The 17,013-nt window shown below is 42.4% G+C and overlaps 1 protein-coding gene across 2 annotated transcripts; it reads left to right on the plus strand.

Annotated features, from left to right (window-relative positions):
• Positions 1-23: 23 nt before the first annotated feature.
• LOC116064326 (C-terminal binding protein 1) lies at positions 24-16,615 on the plus strand. Of its 2 annotated transcripts, none has more exons than XM_031319466.2 (11): positions 24-267; positions 1,409-1,457; positions 1,770-1,913; positions 6,988-7,142; positions 7,448-7,592; positions 7,703-7,909; positions 8,111-8,325; positions 10,777-10,907; positions 11,001-11,128; positions 12,873-12,990; positions 13,111-16,615. In XM_031319466.2, the coding sequence occupies exons 3-11, from the start codon at positions 1,853-1,855 to the stop codon at positions 13,286-13,288; spliced, it is 1,338 nt and encodes a 445-aa protein (XP_031175326.1). In that variant the 5' UTR covers positions 24-267; positions 1,409-1,457; positions 1,770-1,852; the 3' UTR covers positions 13,289-16,615. The 2 variants fall into 2 exon arrangements, with proteins under 2 accessions (XP_031175326.1, XP_031175327.1); XM_031319467.2 differs by lacking the exon at positions 24-267 and adding an exon at positions 323-531.
• Positions 16,616-17,013: the final 398 nt, after the last annotated feature.

Raw genomic sequence — 17,013 nt, forward strand, 5'->3', positions numbered from 1 at the left:
TTTTTTTAAGTTTTATAATTGTAAAGAAGGCATGTTGCACTAAAGAGTCTAACGTTAGAGCACTAAACAATGTTTTAAATTAAGTTTGCCGTTCCGCCGTGGAAGGTGAGGGCGCTCCTTCCAGTCCACCGATGCTTTTACACAGACTGTCTGACCCCCCACCAACAATCCACTTCCTCTTTTGTGTAATTTCATGGCGATCGGGAGAGAGGGAACACCACCGACGCACGCACACTGCCTCAGCACTCTTGAAAGAGTTTATCCGGGGTAAATAACTGACAATTTTTGCAAGATTCAGTTACTTGGTTTCAAAGTAGTCCTGCTTGGATTCAGTCATATGGGCGGCTCACATTTCCCTGTAGAAGTAATCAATTGTTTAGCTTCTGGGTCAGATATTTCACATTGTAGCGCCTCTCGCTGATAACAATCCGGACGAAATGGGCTCCCCCCTGCATCTCGCACACAGAGGCGGCACGCTAGTTAACGGCGCTGGCTAGCTAACGTTAGCAATGCTGCAAACGCCTCATAAACGTATCGTTAGCTATGGATTTTGCTTATTGACACGCTTCACAACTTAATGGCAGCTAAATAACACCACATGCTGTGTATATTCGAGAGTTAACAGGAATTTGTAGTTTTCATTTCCATGTTAGCTAACGTTACTTAAAGTCTTTAAATGTTTGTGTTTGGGTTAGCTAGCCAACATCGGCTAGCTAGCTACCGTGCTATGTATTTAGTTAGCTTTAGCCCGGACCGCTATTCAGAAGTTTATGCAAGAACGAACAAACTGATTGTAATAGACTTGCCACCTAGCAAAGGTTAAACAACATCGTCCTTGCATGGAACATATACATATTATCCACCATTCACTATCCCGGTTATTGTCGATAGTTGAGAAACGGGTTAGCTAGCACCATAAGCTAGCTAGTTAACGTTAGCTAGTTAACGGTAACTTGGCTGCTAACGAGGGGCTCCCGAAACATTGATATTTTCACAAGTTGTCGTTAAATGACACACTCATACTGTATTGACTGTTTAGCTATATGCACTATATAAGTGTAAGAGAGTGGTGCTGTTATTGCAAGCGAAAATAAAGTTGACCACAAAGTTGCAGACTATGATCGATAACCTAAAAGGTTAAATAGAGGAAAATAATTAACTGTAAAAGTAAAGGGATTGAGTATCAGACCGTATGAGCCAGTCCTGTATGAGTTTGGAGCACAAATTACCTTTACAAAACACACTTGTCGCCAGGGGATGCACATACTACATTTTACTGACTGCTTTGTTAGAATCCTGTCCAATTATTGGTAACTTTGAGTTATTGTCGGCTTTAGCTAGACACCTGTAGTGATACTGTATGACAATGTCACAATCTAAGATCAATATGCCTTTTCTTTGTTTACAGTGTAAACTAAGTTGTCAATCTGACTGGCACAACGGACATTGTTCTCCAGGTGAGTGACAGTCTGCAGTCTGTCACTGTAGAAAGAATCCACTTAAACCAATTTCTCTGGTTTTAATTTCTTTTTAAAATTGGGAGTGGTTGCTGTTCTGCCTCGATTATTTGGTATCATGTCCGTGTTTTATTAGTTACACATGGATATAGTATTTTAATTAGTTAGTAGCTGATTTTTAGCACAATTCAATGTACTGGTGTAATTATTTTTTCTTTTTTTTTGAGGACTTTCTTAAATGTGGCAATATTAAGAAGTGATTTTTCTTTTTCTTTACTGACTGTGTTTTCCTTCTTTTTTCGGTTTGTGCAGGTGAAACTAAGTGGACAACATTAAAGGGGCTCCATTGCACTTGGATCTGTTCTTCTCTGTCCCAGGTTCAGACTGCGTGGTCTATGGCTCTGATGGACAAACACAAACAGGTCAAGCGGCAGAGACTTGACCGCATTTGTGAGGGTGAGATTTCGTTGATCAAAGTTTTTACATTCTTTGAAACCAGATGCTGACAGTTCCATATTATGTTTAGGCAATAAAAGTGGTAGGCCACTGTCAGTTACAAACAGTAAAGTAATTTCATATATCCTTGCTGATATACCCAACGTTAATATTAGAACTAGCCTTAGCTAACATAACTATTGTTAGCTTAGCCACTGTAGCTAATGAGACTAATCAATGACAGGACTATAGAGCCAACTAGGGCTGCACAATTAATAGCAATATTTTTTTAAAGGCAAAATATGTGTCAAACCATTCTGAATTCAGTATTGTGGTGCTGCAGAGACGTCGCAGCCTACAAATCTAATCCTACAGATCCTTTATTTTTAATATTTCTCAATGAAAATTAGAATAATGATAAACAAATTATCATTCCCTTCAATATCATGAATCATATCGCAATATCAGTCAAAAATAATCACGATTTAGATATTTTCCTTATATCGTGCAGCCCTAGAGCCAACTAACGTTAACCAAATTAAAGGAATGTAAATGTTTATCTCATCCCTTCTGTTGCTGGGATATGTGTAGAGCTGCAAAGATTAATCGATTAGTTGTCAACTCTTAAATTATTGCCAACTATTTTGATAATCGATTAGTCGGTTTGAGTAATTTTTTTAAGACAAAAGTAAAAATTCTTTGATTCCAGCTTGTTAAATGTGAATATGTTCTAGTTTCTTCTCTCCTCTGTGACAGTAAACTGAATATCTTTTGAGTTGTGGATAAAACAAGACATTTGAGGACGTCATCTTGGGCTTTTGGGAAACACTGATTCACATTTTTCACAATTTTCTGACATTTTAGAGACCAAACAACTAATCGATTAATCGAGAAAAAAAATCAACAAATTAATCGACTATGAAAATAATCTAGATCCTAGATATGTGCGATGCTTTTGAAATGACAGTAAAGTAATTTTATATATTGTTGCCGATGTACCCTAAATTAATATTAGAGCTTGCCTTAACCAACAGTCTGACTAATCCATAACAGAGATTTAGCTGCAACAACTTTAGAGCGAACTAAAACAATACTTTAGACTATAATAAAACATATTATTTTTGGCATGTTTAATATTAGACTCGATCACACATTACATATAAAACTGCACGTTGCGGAACATTAACCAGGCATATAAACTATCTCACAAAAGTGAGTATACCCCTCACATTTGAGTAAATATTTCATTATATCTTTTAATGGGACAACACTGAAGAAATTACATTTTGCTACAATGTAAAGTATTAAGTGTACAGCTTGTATAACAGTGTAAATGTGCTGTCCCCTCAAAATAACTCAACACACAGCCATTAATGTCTAAACCGCTAGCAACAAAAGTGAGTACACCCCTATCTTAAATTCCCATAGAGGCAGGCAGATTTTTATTTTTAAAGGCCAGTTATTTCATGGATCCAGGATACTATGCATCCTGATAAAGTTCCCTTGGCCTTTGGAATTAAAATAGCCCTACATCATCACATACCCTTCACCATACCTAGAGATTGCCATGATTTTATGTCGGTTAGCCTAATAGCTGGTTTGATTTGCATTGAGAGATGATTTTATGGAAAGTACCCCATGTCCCCAATCTCTAGGTATGGTGAAGGGTATGTGATTGTAGCAAAGTGTAATTTCTTCAGCGTTGTCCCATTAAAATATATAATGAAATATTTACTCAAATGTGAGGGGTGTACTCACTTTTGTGAGCTACTGTACGTATGGCATAAATAATGGTTATTATTTATTATACACCATAAATGGGGTAACGTTACTTTGAATGAGTGAACGGTTCATGGTATAAGCATAGTCTGTGGGCATAAGAGGTGGCTAGGCTAACAATAGCCTAAAAAAGACTAGCTCCAATATTAACTTTGGTTACATCTGCGAGGATATATGTAATTAGTTTACTGTTTATCACTGACTGTGGCCTACAACTTCAAATTGTGGTTTTATTGAAATTCTTTTGTTTTACGGTGATGAAAGGCTATGGGTTAACATACTTGTCTGCAGTGCCCTTTGCCTTTAGTACTGTGAACTGAGTGGTTGCCCTGATTGTGTTTCTTATTGCATCTCAGTGTGTTTAAAGCGGGATTTATGCTGCTGTGGAGGCTCCACGCAGAGCTTTCGCCATAGGCTACGTAAGCGGCCTGAAGTTCATACTTGTGCGTTGGGTATGTGCGTTGATCTCTTTAAGAGAATAGCCACGGCCAAGCGGACCAATCACAGTTGTTGCGGTCTGCATCGCCACAACTTGTTACATTTTTTGAGAGGTGCGCATCACACTACGGTGTAGGGTCCGGTGTACTGTCCGTATCTCCACTTACCTACGTATGTACCCACGGCGTCGATTTAACGCAGGCATAAATTAGCCTTAAGAGTGGAGGAGGTTGTCGTTTCTTTTTTTGTTAAATTGGTATGCAGGGAATGTACAGATGGAAGTTTAAATTAAAGATAACAGGAAATAAGTTAACTTTTTATGTTGCTACAAGTATATGCAGGAATGGTAAAGTGCAGATTTCTAGAAGAGCCAGTATTTTGAGCTGTTGTAGAGTGAAGAGAGAGACGATGGAGATCAGACATAATGGTGTGCTAAAATGGAGGGAACAGTCTGGGTGAGTCTCTGGAGACGGGTTAGAGGGAGAGGACAAGGTGAAGGGTCGTGGCCGCAGCTACAGGGAAACAGGCCAGCTGTCTCTTTAAAAAAACGACAACAGCCCAAACCGCCCTCGGCCTCAGCCTCGGCTATGCTAATGAGGTTAGTGCTGGTTGGCTGGCCTTCAATGGAGCTGCCTGTGATTGGAGGCTGGCCATGGGGGAGGAGCTGGGTGTGGATGACAGCTGGGATCCAGCCAGCCAAGAGCAGGCTGACAGAGAGAGAGGGAGAAAAAAGAGCGATAGAGGGAGAGCAAGGCGAGAGAGAGCGAGAGAGCGAGAGAGCGAGAGAGAGAGAGAGAGAGAGAGAGAGAGAGGGAGAGAGAGAGAGGAAGACAGGCTCACAGACTTCATAATGCAAGGTTAGGCCTGGTGCTCATGTGTTTTCTATTTTGGAATGTGTTTTTGAAATGTGTGAACTGTGGTTGAAGATATCTAAGGTTTGGGTGTGGAGCAGCTATGTGTGTGCAGTTTCCCTTTTATGTTCAGCGCGTATTGGTGTTGTCGCAGCCGTCAAGAAGGAACTGAATAACCGTGTGTGTGTGTCTAGCTGCGTCTGGGTGGAGTACCGCTGCTTGCTGCATTATCATCGTTTGCTACCCCTCCCCCCTCACCTCTTACTCCTCCAACTGCGGCCAGAGGGAGAGAGAAGAGGAGGGAGTGAGGGGAAAGAAAGGGAGAGGGAGGGAGAATGAATGAATCACTGAATGAATTGTATTGTGTGTGCGACCATGCTTGTGCTTAGTAGGCCTTGGGTATGCCAGTGTCCTATACTCAAATTACTCTTTGTGTAGGCCTACTTGTATATTTCCAGAATCACTTTTTCAGAGGGGGTCTTTGTGATGAATCCCTTTGGGATTTTCTACATAGTAAGCGTCTCTTTGTGCGTTCAGCGTGTAGCAGTAGCCCTGGTAGCATTCTTGAGCATTTTGCAATGAACGTGAATCACACTGCAGTAGATGAAATGGATTGCAGTAGAGTAGTACATTGTGGTACATTTTTATAATGGTACCAGGCTGTATGTTTTTCTTTCTTTTTCGCCTGCGTGTGTTTCATGCATGCATTGGGAAATGCTCAGACGTCAGAGGAAGTGTTTACAAATATTTGTTGTCTACCCTCGGCTACCAGCTCCCTTCCCTCCTTTGCAGTCTCACCGTAATGTCCTGCCCTCTGTCCAAGTACATGTTCTAGCTAGACACACTCCCCCACCCTGGGACACAAACGCACACACCTGTCACCCAGCAGGGACAAGATAGTGTAGTGGTGCATGTGTGGGTTCAGTCCAAGCCAAGAACTGCTAAGAGGACAGAGAGGTGTAAAAACATTTGCAGATATAACCGTTGGTGTCAATTGGCAGATATGTTGCATTTATGTATTGCATTGATTTGTTTTAGACATGCAACATTTCCCTTGTTGGCATAATGGTAAATGGCCATGGTTCACATGGGCCAAATGTGCAGATGTTTGCCAGTAAGGTGTGTGTTTTATCTGTATGTGTCTGAAATGGTGGAGAACCAGAAAAATAGGAAGAAGAGACTCTTCCAGACAGGAGAATTTAGGTCATGACTCAGTCCCCCTCATGAACCCCCACCGCCTCCTCTCAGAGACCCCGCAGTTTTCTCCACCCCTCCCCCAGCCGCCACACTTCATCACCACTCCCCCTCCCGTCCCAGCTCCCTCCCCTCTGTGTGCGCACTTTGAGACTTCTGCTTCATTAACCAAAATCTAACTTTCCCCTTATGAGGGGTCTAATAGAACAGAGATGGATCGATGAAAACTGGACGTTGTGTATATATCGGTTCCAGGCATTACTAAACAGGTTGAGTTCAATACCAAATAGGCCAGGATGCTGGACACTCTCCATGCCCCATCACAGATTTAGTTACACATCACTTTTGTAACCATATAACACTTAGACACAACCTCCTTGTAGTTCCTTTAGGATGGTGGATGTGTTGGAAAAAAGAGTCATAAAAGTCTGAGTTATTATTGTCTAAGGAGTCTGGCAGTCAGCCCTTTTAACTTTAGCCATGTGTGCAGTGTTTTGAGTGTACGATGACTTGCATCACGTTGGGTATTCCAGACATGGGGAATGCAGACCGTTGAGTCACTTCTCTCTATTTTAACCTCGCTGGTTCTGAAATGCAAGTGGCTAGTAATTGTGTACATCAAGTGTCATCACTAAGTTCTCCCTGCAGTCAGATTTAAATGACAACGTTTAACAAAAAAGCTCATTCATTCTTGTTCATTTGTCTTTGATGTGATTTGGGTAACTTTTTTTTATTTTTAAATGTATTTTGGACCTGATTTGAAATGGTCATTGAATATTTAATCTCTTGCTCATATGCAACAACCAACATTATTTTCTTCTTGCTGGACTCAGGTATCCGACCCCCCATCCTGAACGGGCCAATGCACCCGCGGCCCCTGGTTGCCCTGCTGGACGGGCGTGACTGCACTGTGGAGATGCCCATCCTCAAAGATGTGGCCACAGTGGCCTTCTGCGATGCCCAGTCCACACAAGAGATTCATGAGAAGGTAGAACAGACACACACATGTCCATACTGTAATCCCAATGCATGAGGGCAAAACACTTAAATCCTTATTTCATTCTGACATAGTATGAAAGTAATTAACATCTGCGCTATACCCCAAAAAAACGCTGCCTTCTTCATTCCATCTAACAGAACTTCCTCCACCACCCAGCCTGACAATTTAGTACTAACATTTAGCCAAGTTGTGTCCTAATGTCCCTTTGCCCGTTAGTGAACTGGTTTGATATTGAAATGCTAAGTTCGGTTTAATGTGATTCAAATTATTTATGACGCATTTGTCTTCTTTAGGTGCTAAATGAGGCAGTTGCTGCCCTGCTCTACCACACCATCACTCTGTCCAGAGATGACTTGGAAAAGTTTAAAGGCCTACGCGTAATTGTCAGGATTGGCTCCGGCTTCGACAATGTTGACATCAAAGCAGCTGCTGAGCTAGGTGAGAGAGTGGAACTTTAAACTGAGACACAGGGTCAAACACGAGCTAACGCAATGAATAACGCACGGAGTGATTAATATTTCTTTCATACTTTTCAACTTGTCATCTAGGCATTGCTGTCTGTAACGTGCCAGCAGCGTCTGTGGAGGAGACAGCCGACACTTCGCTATGTCTGATCCTCAACCTGTACAGGCGAGTCACCTGGATGCACCAGACCCTCAGGGAGGGAACCCGTGCCTCTAGTGTGGAGCAGATCAGGGAGGTTGCTGGCGGTGCTGCTCGTATCCGGGGCGAGACGCTGGGCATTATCGGTCTAGGTGAGTAAAGCGTGTGGGCGTTGGTGTCTAGATTTGTTAGGGGGCACCGTAGCCAGGTATTCAACATTTCCTACAAAGATTATTTTTGTGTAGTACTTGTAGGAGATCTGTTTAATCCAAGCTTGACAGTTAATGGTCAGACAGAAAGACCTGTTTGGAATTTGTGCTTTAATAAAAGGCTGATTGCCATTTTATTTCCAGGGCGGGTTGGCCAAGCGGTGGCTCTGCGGGCTAAGGCCTTTGGTTTTGGCGTGATCTTTTATGACCCCTACCTGCCTGATGGTGTGGAGCGCTCACTGGGACTTCAGCGCATGGCCACTCTGCAGGACCTGCTTATCCACTCTGATTGCGTGTCCCTGCACTGCAGCCTCAACGAGCACAACCACCACCTCATTAATGACTTCACCATCAAACAGGTGTGTGGATACACTCTGAATATGCAAAATACAACTTTTGTCTCATGTTTGCCATTTTTTTTCTGACCTCCTCAAACGTTGACTTGTTTACAAAAGGCAGCATCTTATCAAGGTCATCTCAGCTAGGTTAATAATAATAATTATGAATCCATAAATCAAGTTACGTAATGTTTAATGTCTATGCATCGCTTCAAGCTAGCGTGGTTCTGATTGTTTATTGAAATGAAAGCTGCATTAAAGCTAACATCTGGGCCTTTCCAAAGAGGGCTTCTGTGTGATCTTAGGACTTCCAGAAGTCTGTAATCCGGCCTGAAACTGTCTTGTGTCTTTTCAGAGACTTTGCACAATAAGTCCAGAACGATATAACCACAACTGAGTGGTTTTTTATTCATCTTTTCGTATGAAAAGCTATCGTTTTACTGTTAGCCCTGGCCATCTTGACTCCCAAAATGCAGTGAGATGAGTGTGTCAACCAATCAGAGGCTGTCTTTCTGACGATCTTCTTTTTCTTTGGTGTTTAACGGCAGCCGGCATCCACAATGTTGCAGATACTGCGACTTTCCTGACTGTGTTACTTTGCTGCTACATATTCCAAACGTGAAACAAATGAGCCGAAATAAGGATGTAACAGTGTATGGTGCATGACAGGGTTGAGGTTATACTAAAGGAACCAGGTGACTCAAATGTTGGAAAAAATGGCTTAGGCCCCAGAGGGATAAGGAATGGAAAAATGTGTTCTGCAGCCTGTCCTGTCTAATATGTAGTGCTGTCAAACAATTAAAATATTTAATCGCATTAATGGCATAGTTAACTCGCAATTAATCGCACATTTTTATCTATTCTAAATGTCCCTTGATTTCTTTTTGTCCCATTATTTTTTCTCATTTTAATGCTCTTAACATGGAAAAGTGGATCGGCTTGCTTTGTGCAAATGTTTTTTTATTGAAAACAACACTGGCATACTGTAGTGTTGAATTTCACGCTAACATTCTCACTTGGAACAAATAATCTCTCACACAATGTAACGGCTTTGACGAGGGGGCGGAGAATTCGCATCAGCTGTGTGCTTGGCCATCAAGTGGTATTTCAGACTGGACGTGCTACGATGATAGCTCAGTTCACAACGACAAAACGCACAGATCACTTTGGTCTTGTCAATGGAACCATTTGTCAACTTTTTAAAAGTAAACTTTCCATTCAGAATCTTATTGGCATCCATTTTGGCGTCTCGCGCTCGCCATCCACTCAAAACGTAACGTTAGCCTACTACTCTTTGGCCGGCTCACAAGCTCAAACAAGTGTGTGTGGCGTGCCTGTTGTTTTGTTTCCGGTCTAGCTAGATCCGGTGTGGTGTTGTAGTTTTTCGAACGTTACTAGTTGTTGCAACAGCATGTGAAAAAAACTACAAAGTTTGCTAGGCCAAAAAGAAAGTTAATCTCGCGATAAAAATATTGACGCCATTAAAATGGGTTTGCGTTAACGCCGTTAATAACGCGTTTAACTGACAGCACTACTAATTTGCAAAACCTTGAACCACCTATTACACCAATTGGTTGATATTCTGCAAATAAAAGGAGGAAGCTCAAATAATACCATTAAGAATCAGCGTTGTGTTTTTATATGCAGCTAAAAATGTGGAGTCAAACCCTTGGCTGACAAGGTTGGAGCACAATTGTGCTTGACAGTCTAGACAACTGATGTTTTGCCTTAAAGGTACACTGTAGTGTTTTAAGTATTTTATTAGCTAAAATCAATGTCTTCATTCATAAATACAGTATGTCCTCATTGGTGTAAAATGACAATGATCTGACTTATCCTCGTAAGCGAAGAATTTCTTATCTGTATTTACATTGGACGGTCATGTCCAAGGAGGCTTCCATGTCGTTCTGCCATTTTGAAAAACTAATTGCTGAGAGGGACATAGAGCACTAGCCTACCTGTCTAGCTAATCCACAACACGTTTTCGTTCAGAGCCAGCGCCACGTGACTGAAACGGAGAAGGAGATCAGTGAGAGGCGCTTGTCACTGCCCCGGCAAATTTGAAAGCCTGCACTGCACTTTAGTTCATAATGGAGGATCATGCTTATGCCGAGCCACAGGAGAAGGAATCCTCGTCGCCAAAAAAGCAAAAATTGGAAGACATGTTGTCATAGCTTCTTGGTACATAATGGCTACCGTAGTTGCAACACGCATTTGAAAAAGCGAGGCACTAGAGAGCACTATTCGTTGGAATGCACAATACAGTTTCACCGCTAGATGGGAGAAATTCCTGCACAGTGTACCTTTAACCAAACATTGCTCCCGTATTGTAGGACAGTCCGTATTTTAGATTGGAGGAATTTGTGCCAAATGATTTCAGTCTGTGCTGATGCAGATTTCAAGTTTCAGCCTTCTCGGTCATGGTCTGCCCCCCATAGTTTTAATCATACTGCTACTAACTCTGTGATACAGATGCGTCAGGGAGCCTTCCTGGTGAACACGTCAAGAGGAGGTCTGGTTGACGAGAAAGCGTTGGCTCAGGCCCTGAAAGAGGGGCGGATACGAGGGGCTGCCCTGGACGTCCATGAGACAGAACCTTTCAGGTAACCGTGATACACACAAGTAACAGCTAATAGCTGTGCACAATACACAACCTCATTACTCTTCTCTGTAACAACCTTTCCCTCTCTTAACAGTTTTTCAACAGGTCCTCTGAAGGATGCCCCCAACCTGATCTGTACCCCGCACACATCCTGGTACAGTGAGCAGGCCTCTGTGGAGGCTCGCGAGGAGGCAGCCAGGGAGGTTCGCCGCGCCATCACGGGTAAGGCACTTTTTTACTAAACATGATCAAGCCTGTTGTTTAATTGAAATTAATTGACTTATAGAGATACAGTACAGTCAGGAACTACACAAGTCCAACTCCACTGCAAGTTGTAATGTTTTCAGTTTTTGAACACTGATTCGCTGAAGGCTGTACAACATTTATGGTGACGTGGCTGGTGATGAGTTTGCCTTAGGGATGGGTACTGTTCTCATTTGAACCAGTACCGGTACTTGGAATTCGGTAACGTTGTCTGCGTTTTAGTCTAACCACACTTGCAACCACTTTATCAGCATTACCCTGACTCACTGTGACATGAACAAGCTGCAGAGGCGAAGTACACAGAGTAACGCATGATAACAGCATGGCAGGCTATGAACTTTTGTAAACTGAATCTTGTCTCAAAATAAAGGGTAATGGAACAGTGGGCAGAGTGATGCAGCGCAGTGCAACTTGTTTCTTGTTCACTGCTCCGCTCTTAGCTCCAATGCTGAATGTTGGCAAAGTCAGACTACCAGCTACAACTTTCCAGTGTGATCTGCAGTTGGTCTGATTGTCCCGTCAGGAGCTAAGAAGGAAGGTCCATTAAAAAAAAAAAACCTGAGTAATACCTCTTTCACACCAATGACCAGGGTTGGGCCCTGGTTATCTGACCAATGTTCAACTCGTCTTTTGGAAATTCAAACCAAGCCAGTTAACATGGGTATATCCCTGGTCATGATAATTCGGGTACGGCCTGGGCCACAACCCCGGAGCAATGCGTAACAATTACCTTAAGTGCTAGAAATTGGTGTCATATTCAGTGAACAGCCAACGTCACATTCTCCAGTCCAGCTGTACACCAACACAACTAATGTTTTGTAGCTACTTGAATGTGTCATTGTACAGTAGAGAGAGAGAGAAATAAAGCTTATTTTATTTATAGTTATAGTTTGTTTCACAGTAAGTACGTTCTAAAGCACAAATAAATAACCATCAAACACGTGATGATTATGAATGATTTTGTGCAGACTGATTTCTCCTCTGCTTTTCTTTGCAGCAGCTGGACAAGGAAGTAGGCTGCTCTAGTATAGATTTATGACCATTTTAAGACTAGGGGAGAACACTTCTCTTTGTTTGACGTCATTAAAAGTAAAGTTGGGCTTTGCTGTCGGCTTCACGACTCATTTAGCGGCAGTGCTGAAAGAACTAAACATTTATTTTCATACGTTTGCGTTCTAACACTGGGTTTATACAGGCAATATTGCCTGTTATACTCTGCTACCGCTCTGCAAAAGTTGACTCGCTGAGTCAGGGAGATGTCCGGGCGCTCACTGTCAGCGGACTGTTCTCATAGGGAATTAATTGAACTGCTCGACTCTGCTGTTGTTGACGCTGCCTGTGAAAACCCAGCATAAAACGCAGTGAGACTAAATCTGTGTTGTTTTTTTCAAAGCGGCGACATGTGACGACTGCCCCCCCTCTCATTTCCAACCAATCACATAATTTGTCCCGCCCCGGTTTGTTATTGACCCTGGTAGTGCGCAATTCACATTGAAATCGACCCTAGTCTTACCCTGATCCAACCCACCTCTCGACCTGGGTCGCAAAGCCGAGTCGATTGACTATTGTTAACCCATTCAAACGCACAGTCAACCTTGGTATAACCCTGGTTGAGCCCTGAGTGTGAAAGCGATATAATATATATATAATATATTATAATAATATATATATATATATAATGGTCTTGTTTTCCCCGCTCTAGGGCGTATCCCTGACAGTCTGAAGAACTGCGTTAATAAGGAGTATCTGATGGCAGCCTCTCAGTGGCCCAGCATTGAGGCAGCTACTGTTCACCCAGAACTTAATGGAGCCACTTACAGGTGAGAGGAGTGGATGTAGAAGATGAGATGATTTGTTTTTAAATTTTTTTTAAAGGAGCAGCTATAATATTATTGTTATAATAAATATTATATTATTTTTTTTTTCAATCTGTGTTTCAGATTTCCTCCAGGTCTGATCAATGTTGCAGCAGCAGGGGGTCTCCCAGGAGCTGGCACAGGGGTTGAAAGCCTTGTCTCAGGAACCCTGGCGCATGGCATCACCCCTGTCTCGCACCCCCCTCACGCCCCCTCCCCTAACAAGGCCGAAGCCGACAGAGACATCCCCTCCGACCAATAGCCCCCCCTGCCGTCGCTAGCACATTCCGTCGCCTCTGGAAACCTCCTCCCATCCCCACCTCCCAGCATCAGACACAGCCCGACCCTCCAGTACATCGGCAGCGCCAGTTTGACCTGATGTGGATCTACAGTCTTGTTCCTCAGATCACATAACCAGCCCAGGAGTGACCTATCCACAGCTAGTCCCATCCCATCCACACCCATCCCTCCATCCTCGTCCTCATATCAGCCACTCACCTGCCATCCCCTCCCCCCCTTCACTCCCCAACAACGTCAGCAATAACTGTGTTCTCAAGGATTCAATGATTTGATTGGTTTATATCCTTAGTTGGCTGTTGTTTTTAATGGAAAGGTGACCTGTTGTGGTTATAGGTATTAATGTTTGTTTAAAAAAAAAAAAAAAAAAAAAAAGTTGCATTTCTGACTTGAGGCTTTACAGTCTGCTGCCTCCTGCAGGCCTCCTCTGACTCTAACCATAGAGCACAGAGGCAGAAAGGTTGAAGCTCCCCTTTGTACATTAATGGCTCGTGTTACTGCTCTTTTCTTCTTTTCTTTTTTTTCCTCCCCCCCCCAACCTTTCTTGTGATGGGGGGGAAATGTGTACTAAAGTAAACCAGACAGAATCACAAACAGTACATCCTGTCCTCCCCGCCAGGTGTCTAGCTACCCCTCAGCACAGTTTTAGCTCTCCCTGGCAGTGTCGTCCGCTTGCTCAGCAGAAAACAAAACATAATGCTATCTGTGTGGAGCTCTGTCAGACTATCAAAGTATATTGTATCTGCTCAGCTCATGCTTAGTGATACCCAACATGCTTTACTGCTGTGACGTTCTAGTTTAAGGACAGTCAACCGGGTTTTTACAAACGCTTTGCCCCTCATGGATTGTTTTGTCGTGAGATAAGTGTTTTATCAGATAGCACCTAGGCATGAATGTTATCTCATGCCAGCAGCAGGAGTGCTATGTCTGAGCTCTTTACATATGGTGCCCACACGGAATCAAACGCTGCAGCCGTTTCTGGCTGGAAATCGGCAGCATGCCAGAGGCCTCGCCAGCAGAGGGCACTGTCTAACTGCTCAGAGCTGAGAGAGAGTTGCACGCAGCTAACTTCAGTCAGACAGACAGTTACACGTTAGCTGTAGTGATGAAGAACATGATCACACACTGCCAACATTCAGAACACAAGATGGGTGACCAGGGATCGACTACCGCCTTATTGTTTAATAAGATCTCACTGCACCCTGCCACTACCCTGCACCCACCCACCCTCCCTCCACTCCTCTCCCACTGTCATGGCCCACCCTACACATCTGCTCATGAACCAGTATGCATCCACCAATTCCTTTAAGCGTAAGGGGACAGTAGAGTTTAGTTTCTCTGTAGGAGCAAGGGGACAGTGTTCTTGCATGCTGGCTTTGTTAATGACAGTGGTATGCGTGCGTGTGTGTGCGCGTACATTTGTGTGTACATGGGTGTGTGTGGGGGTTTTGTATGTGCGTTTGTCTGTTCCCTCACCCTGTTATGATAACAAGCTATGGTCTTTCCAAAGGAATAGTCCCTTAGGATTAACTCTTTAACGCTGTTGCCCTGGTGTCAAGGGAACACCTTTCTAGTACCTCAGTAACAGATATTGAATGTACCGTGCATACCCTTTTATTTTTTGTACAGATTTTCTAGATACTTCTTTACTATTCTTTACCAGAAGGGTTGTGAAATTGTAGCAGTAATGATACAATGGAAAAAAAAAAGCATTGCCCCATGAAATGAAATTAATTGACAAAATCCTTTTAGGTTCGCTATAGGTCACTGAATACTCAGGCTTCGAAACCAATGCGTATCTCTTTGCCTTTACCTTTTATTTCCTCATTGTGGAGACTTCAGCAACGCTTTCCCATTCTTAAGACTTCAGACTGTAGTTGACGTGTTTCAACCTCCATCTTACTGGCTATTGAAAAAGAAGGAAAAAACAAAAGGCGGTTGTCGTGGTCTGCTTTTTTTTTAAAAAAACAATTTTTTTTTAACTGAACAGTAGATAGTTTTGTTTTTACCCCCCTTCATTGTCAAGCTGCTCTATCTATAGTGCATGTGAGGTAATTCTTTAGGGGAAATACTATTGGCTTAACGAATTTGTGTCATCTTGCTGTTTCCCGCTGCTCCCTGGCCTTTCCCCCTCAGAGTGTTTTCAACCCGAGTTGCCATTTTTGTCGTGGTCAGTTTCCAGTGATGTACAGTTTTCCCTCAGAGTCTATGCGAGACATGGAGCATGTCTGTGTCCTGAGATGTTAGGCTCCTCTGTCATGTGATGAGTATATATTTTTTAAAAATAACCCCCATAGTTTGGATTATGAGCATAATAGTAATCTTAAATTTTGCTGTTGATGATTATATATATATATTTTTCAGTTCAGCAGTGCACTGTTATGAAAACCATTCTGTTTTATTGTAGGATTTCATTTTTATGGATCTGCTGTCTGTGTTCTACATGTTGTACTGAAACATTTCGGAGAAAAAAAAAACAAAAGATCCCTCTCCTGGTGATTTCTTTATATATTTTTTTTTTTATTTGTCTTATCCCAACTGTCTTTTCCAGCTGATATCCTCTGGGCCTTACTTATTCTCTCCCTGTAAAATTAACTGTTATAGAAAGTCGCCATGGAACCACTCACTGCCTTAATACAGTTGACCACAGCAGGTGAAGTCAGGAGACGCATCCAGTTGAAAAGAACGGGCCATGATCGAATCCGTTTGGCAAAAAGATCCTCACACCCTGGCCGGCTTAAATCTGCAGCACCTTGTATTTCTTTTTCACTGATGAACCACATTTAGCCTTGTTTTGGGCTCAAACACATACATCAAGTGTGAATTGTTACTGTGCATTAATAAGATGTTATATTTTTCTTTTCTAACTTTGAATAGTTAAGTCAGCTTGGCAGTGTGTGTGTGTGCGCATAGGCTAACAGATAAGCACAATGTGTATGCTCACAAAGCCACAGCTGATATTTCACTCTTGGGTGTGAGAATGCCCCCACTCACCACCACCACCACCACTCTGGGGCTCTTAAAGCATCTTTCACAGTGCTGCCAGAGCCCCAGTGGGGCTTGGAGGGGGAGGGCATAGAAAACACTGATGTGGTCTGTCAAAAAGGAAAAAAGCTGAAAATTACGATGAGAATCGGTCACTTTTTCTCTCTCAGGGTTCAAATGCACACATATCCTCCAGCAGTCACCCTCTGTCTCGTCTCCCTCGTCCCAAGTATTCTGCCCTCAGAATGTAAAACAACGGCGTTTAAAAAAAAAAAAAAAAATTAAAATAAACGCTCTCCCCTCGGTCCCCATTTGTGCACAGGTCTGAACTTTTTTTCTTTTTCTATTTAGCTTTTTTTTTGGCACTGACATCTAACCATCTAACAAGGAATGAATGAATGAATGTTTGAAAGTGACTGTGTGTAATGTTAAAATTGGGAAATGTATTTTTACAACATGTGAACATTTTTTTTCCACTCACTCATTGTGAATTGATTTTTTTCTTTCTTTCACCAGACTGCAAAAACAAACAAAAAAAAAACAAAAAATATCTCCTGTAACTAGGCTCTTAAGCTTTATTTTTGTTTTGTTTACTTTTTTTATTAGAAACAATCATGTTTGTGATGGTAACTTCCAATGGTAAACTCCACACCGTATTTTAATAAAATCTTAAAAAGTAAACATTTGCTCTTGTTCTTACCTTCT

Source organism: Sander lucioperca, chromosome 1, assembly GCF_008315115.2.
Source record: "Sander lucioperca isolate FBNREF2018 chromosome 1, SLUC_FBN_1.2, whole genome shotgun sequence".
Classification (NCBI taxonomy): Eukaryota; Metazoa; Chordata; class Actinopteri; order Perciformes; family Percidae; genus Sander; species Sander lucioperca.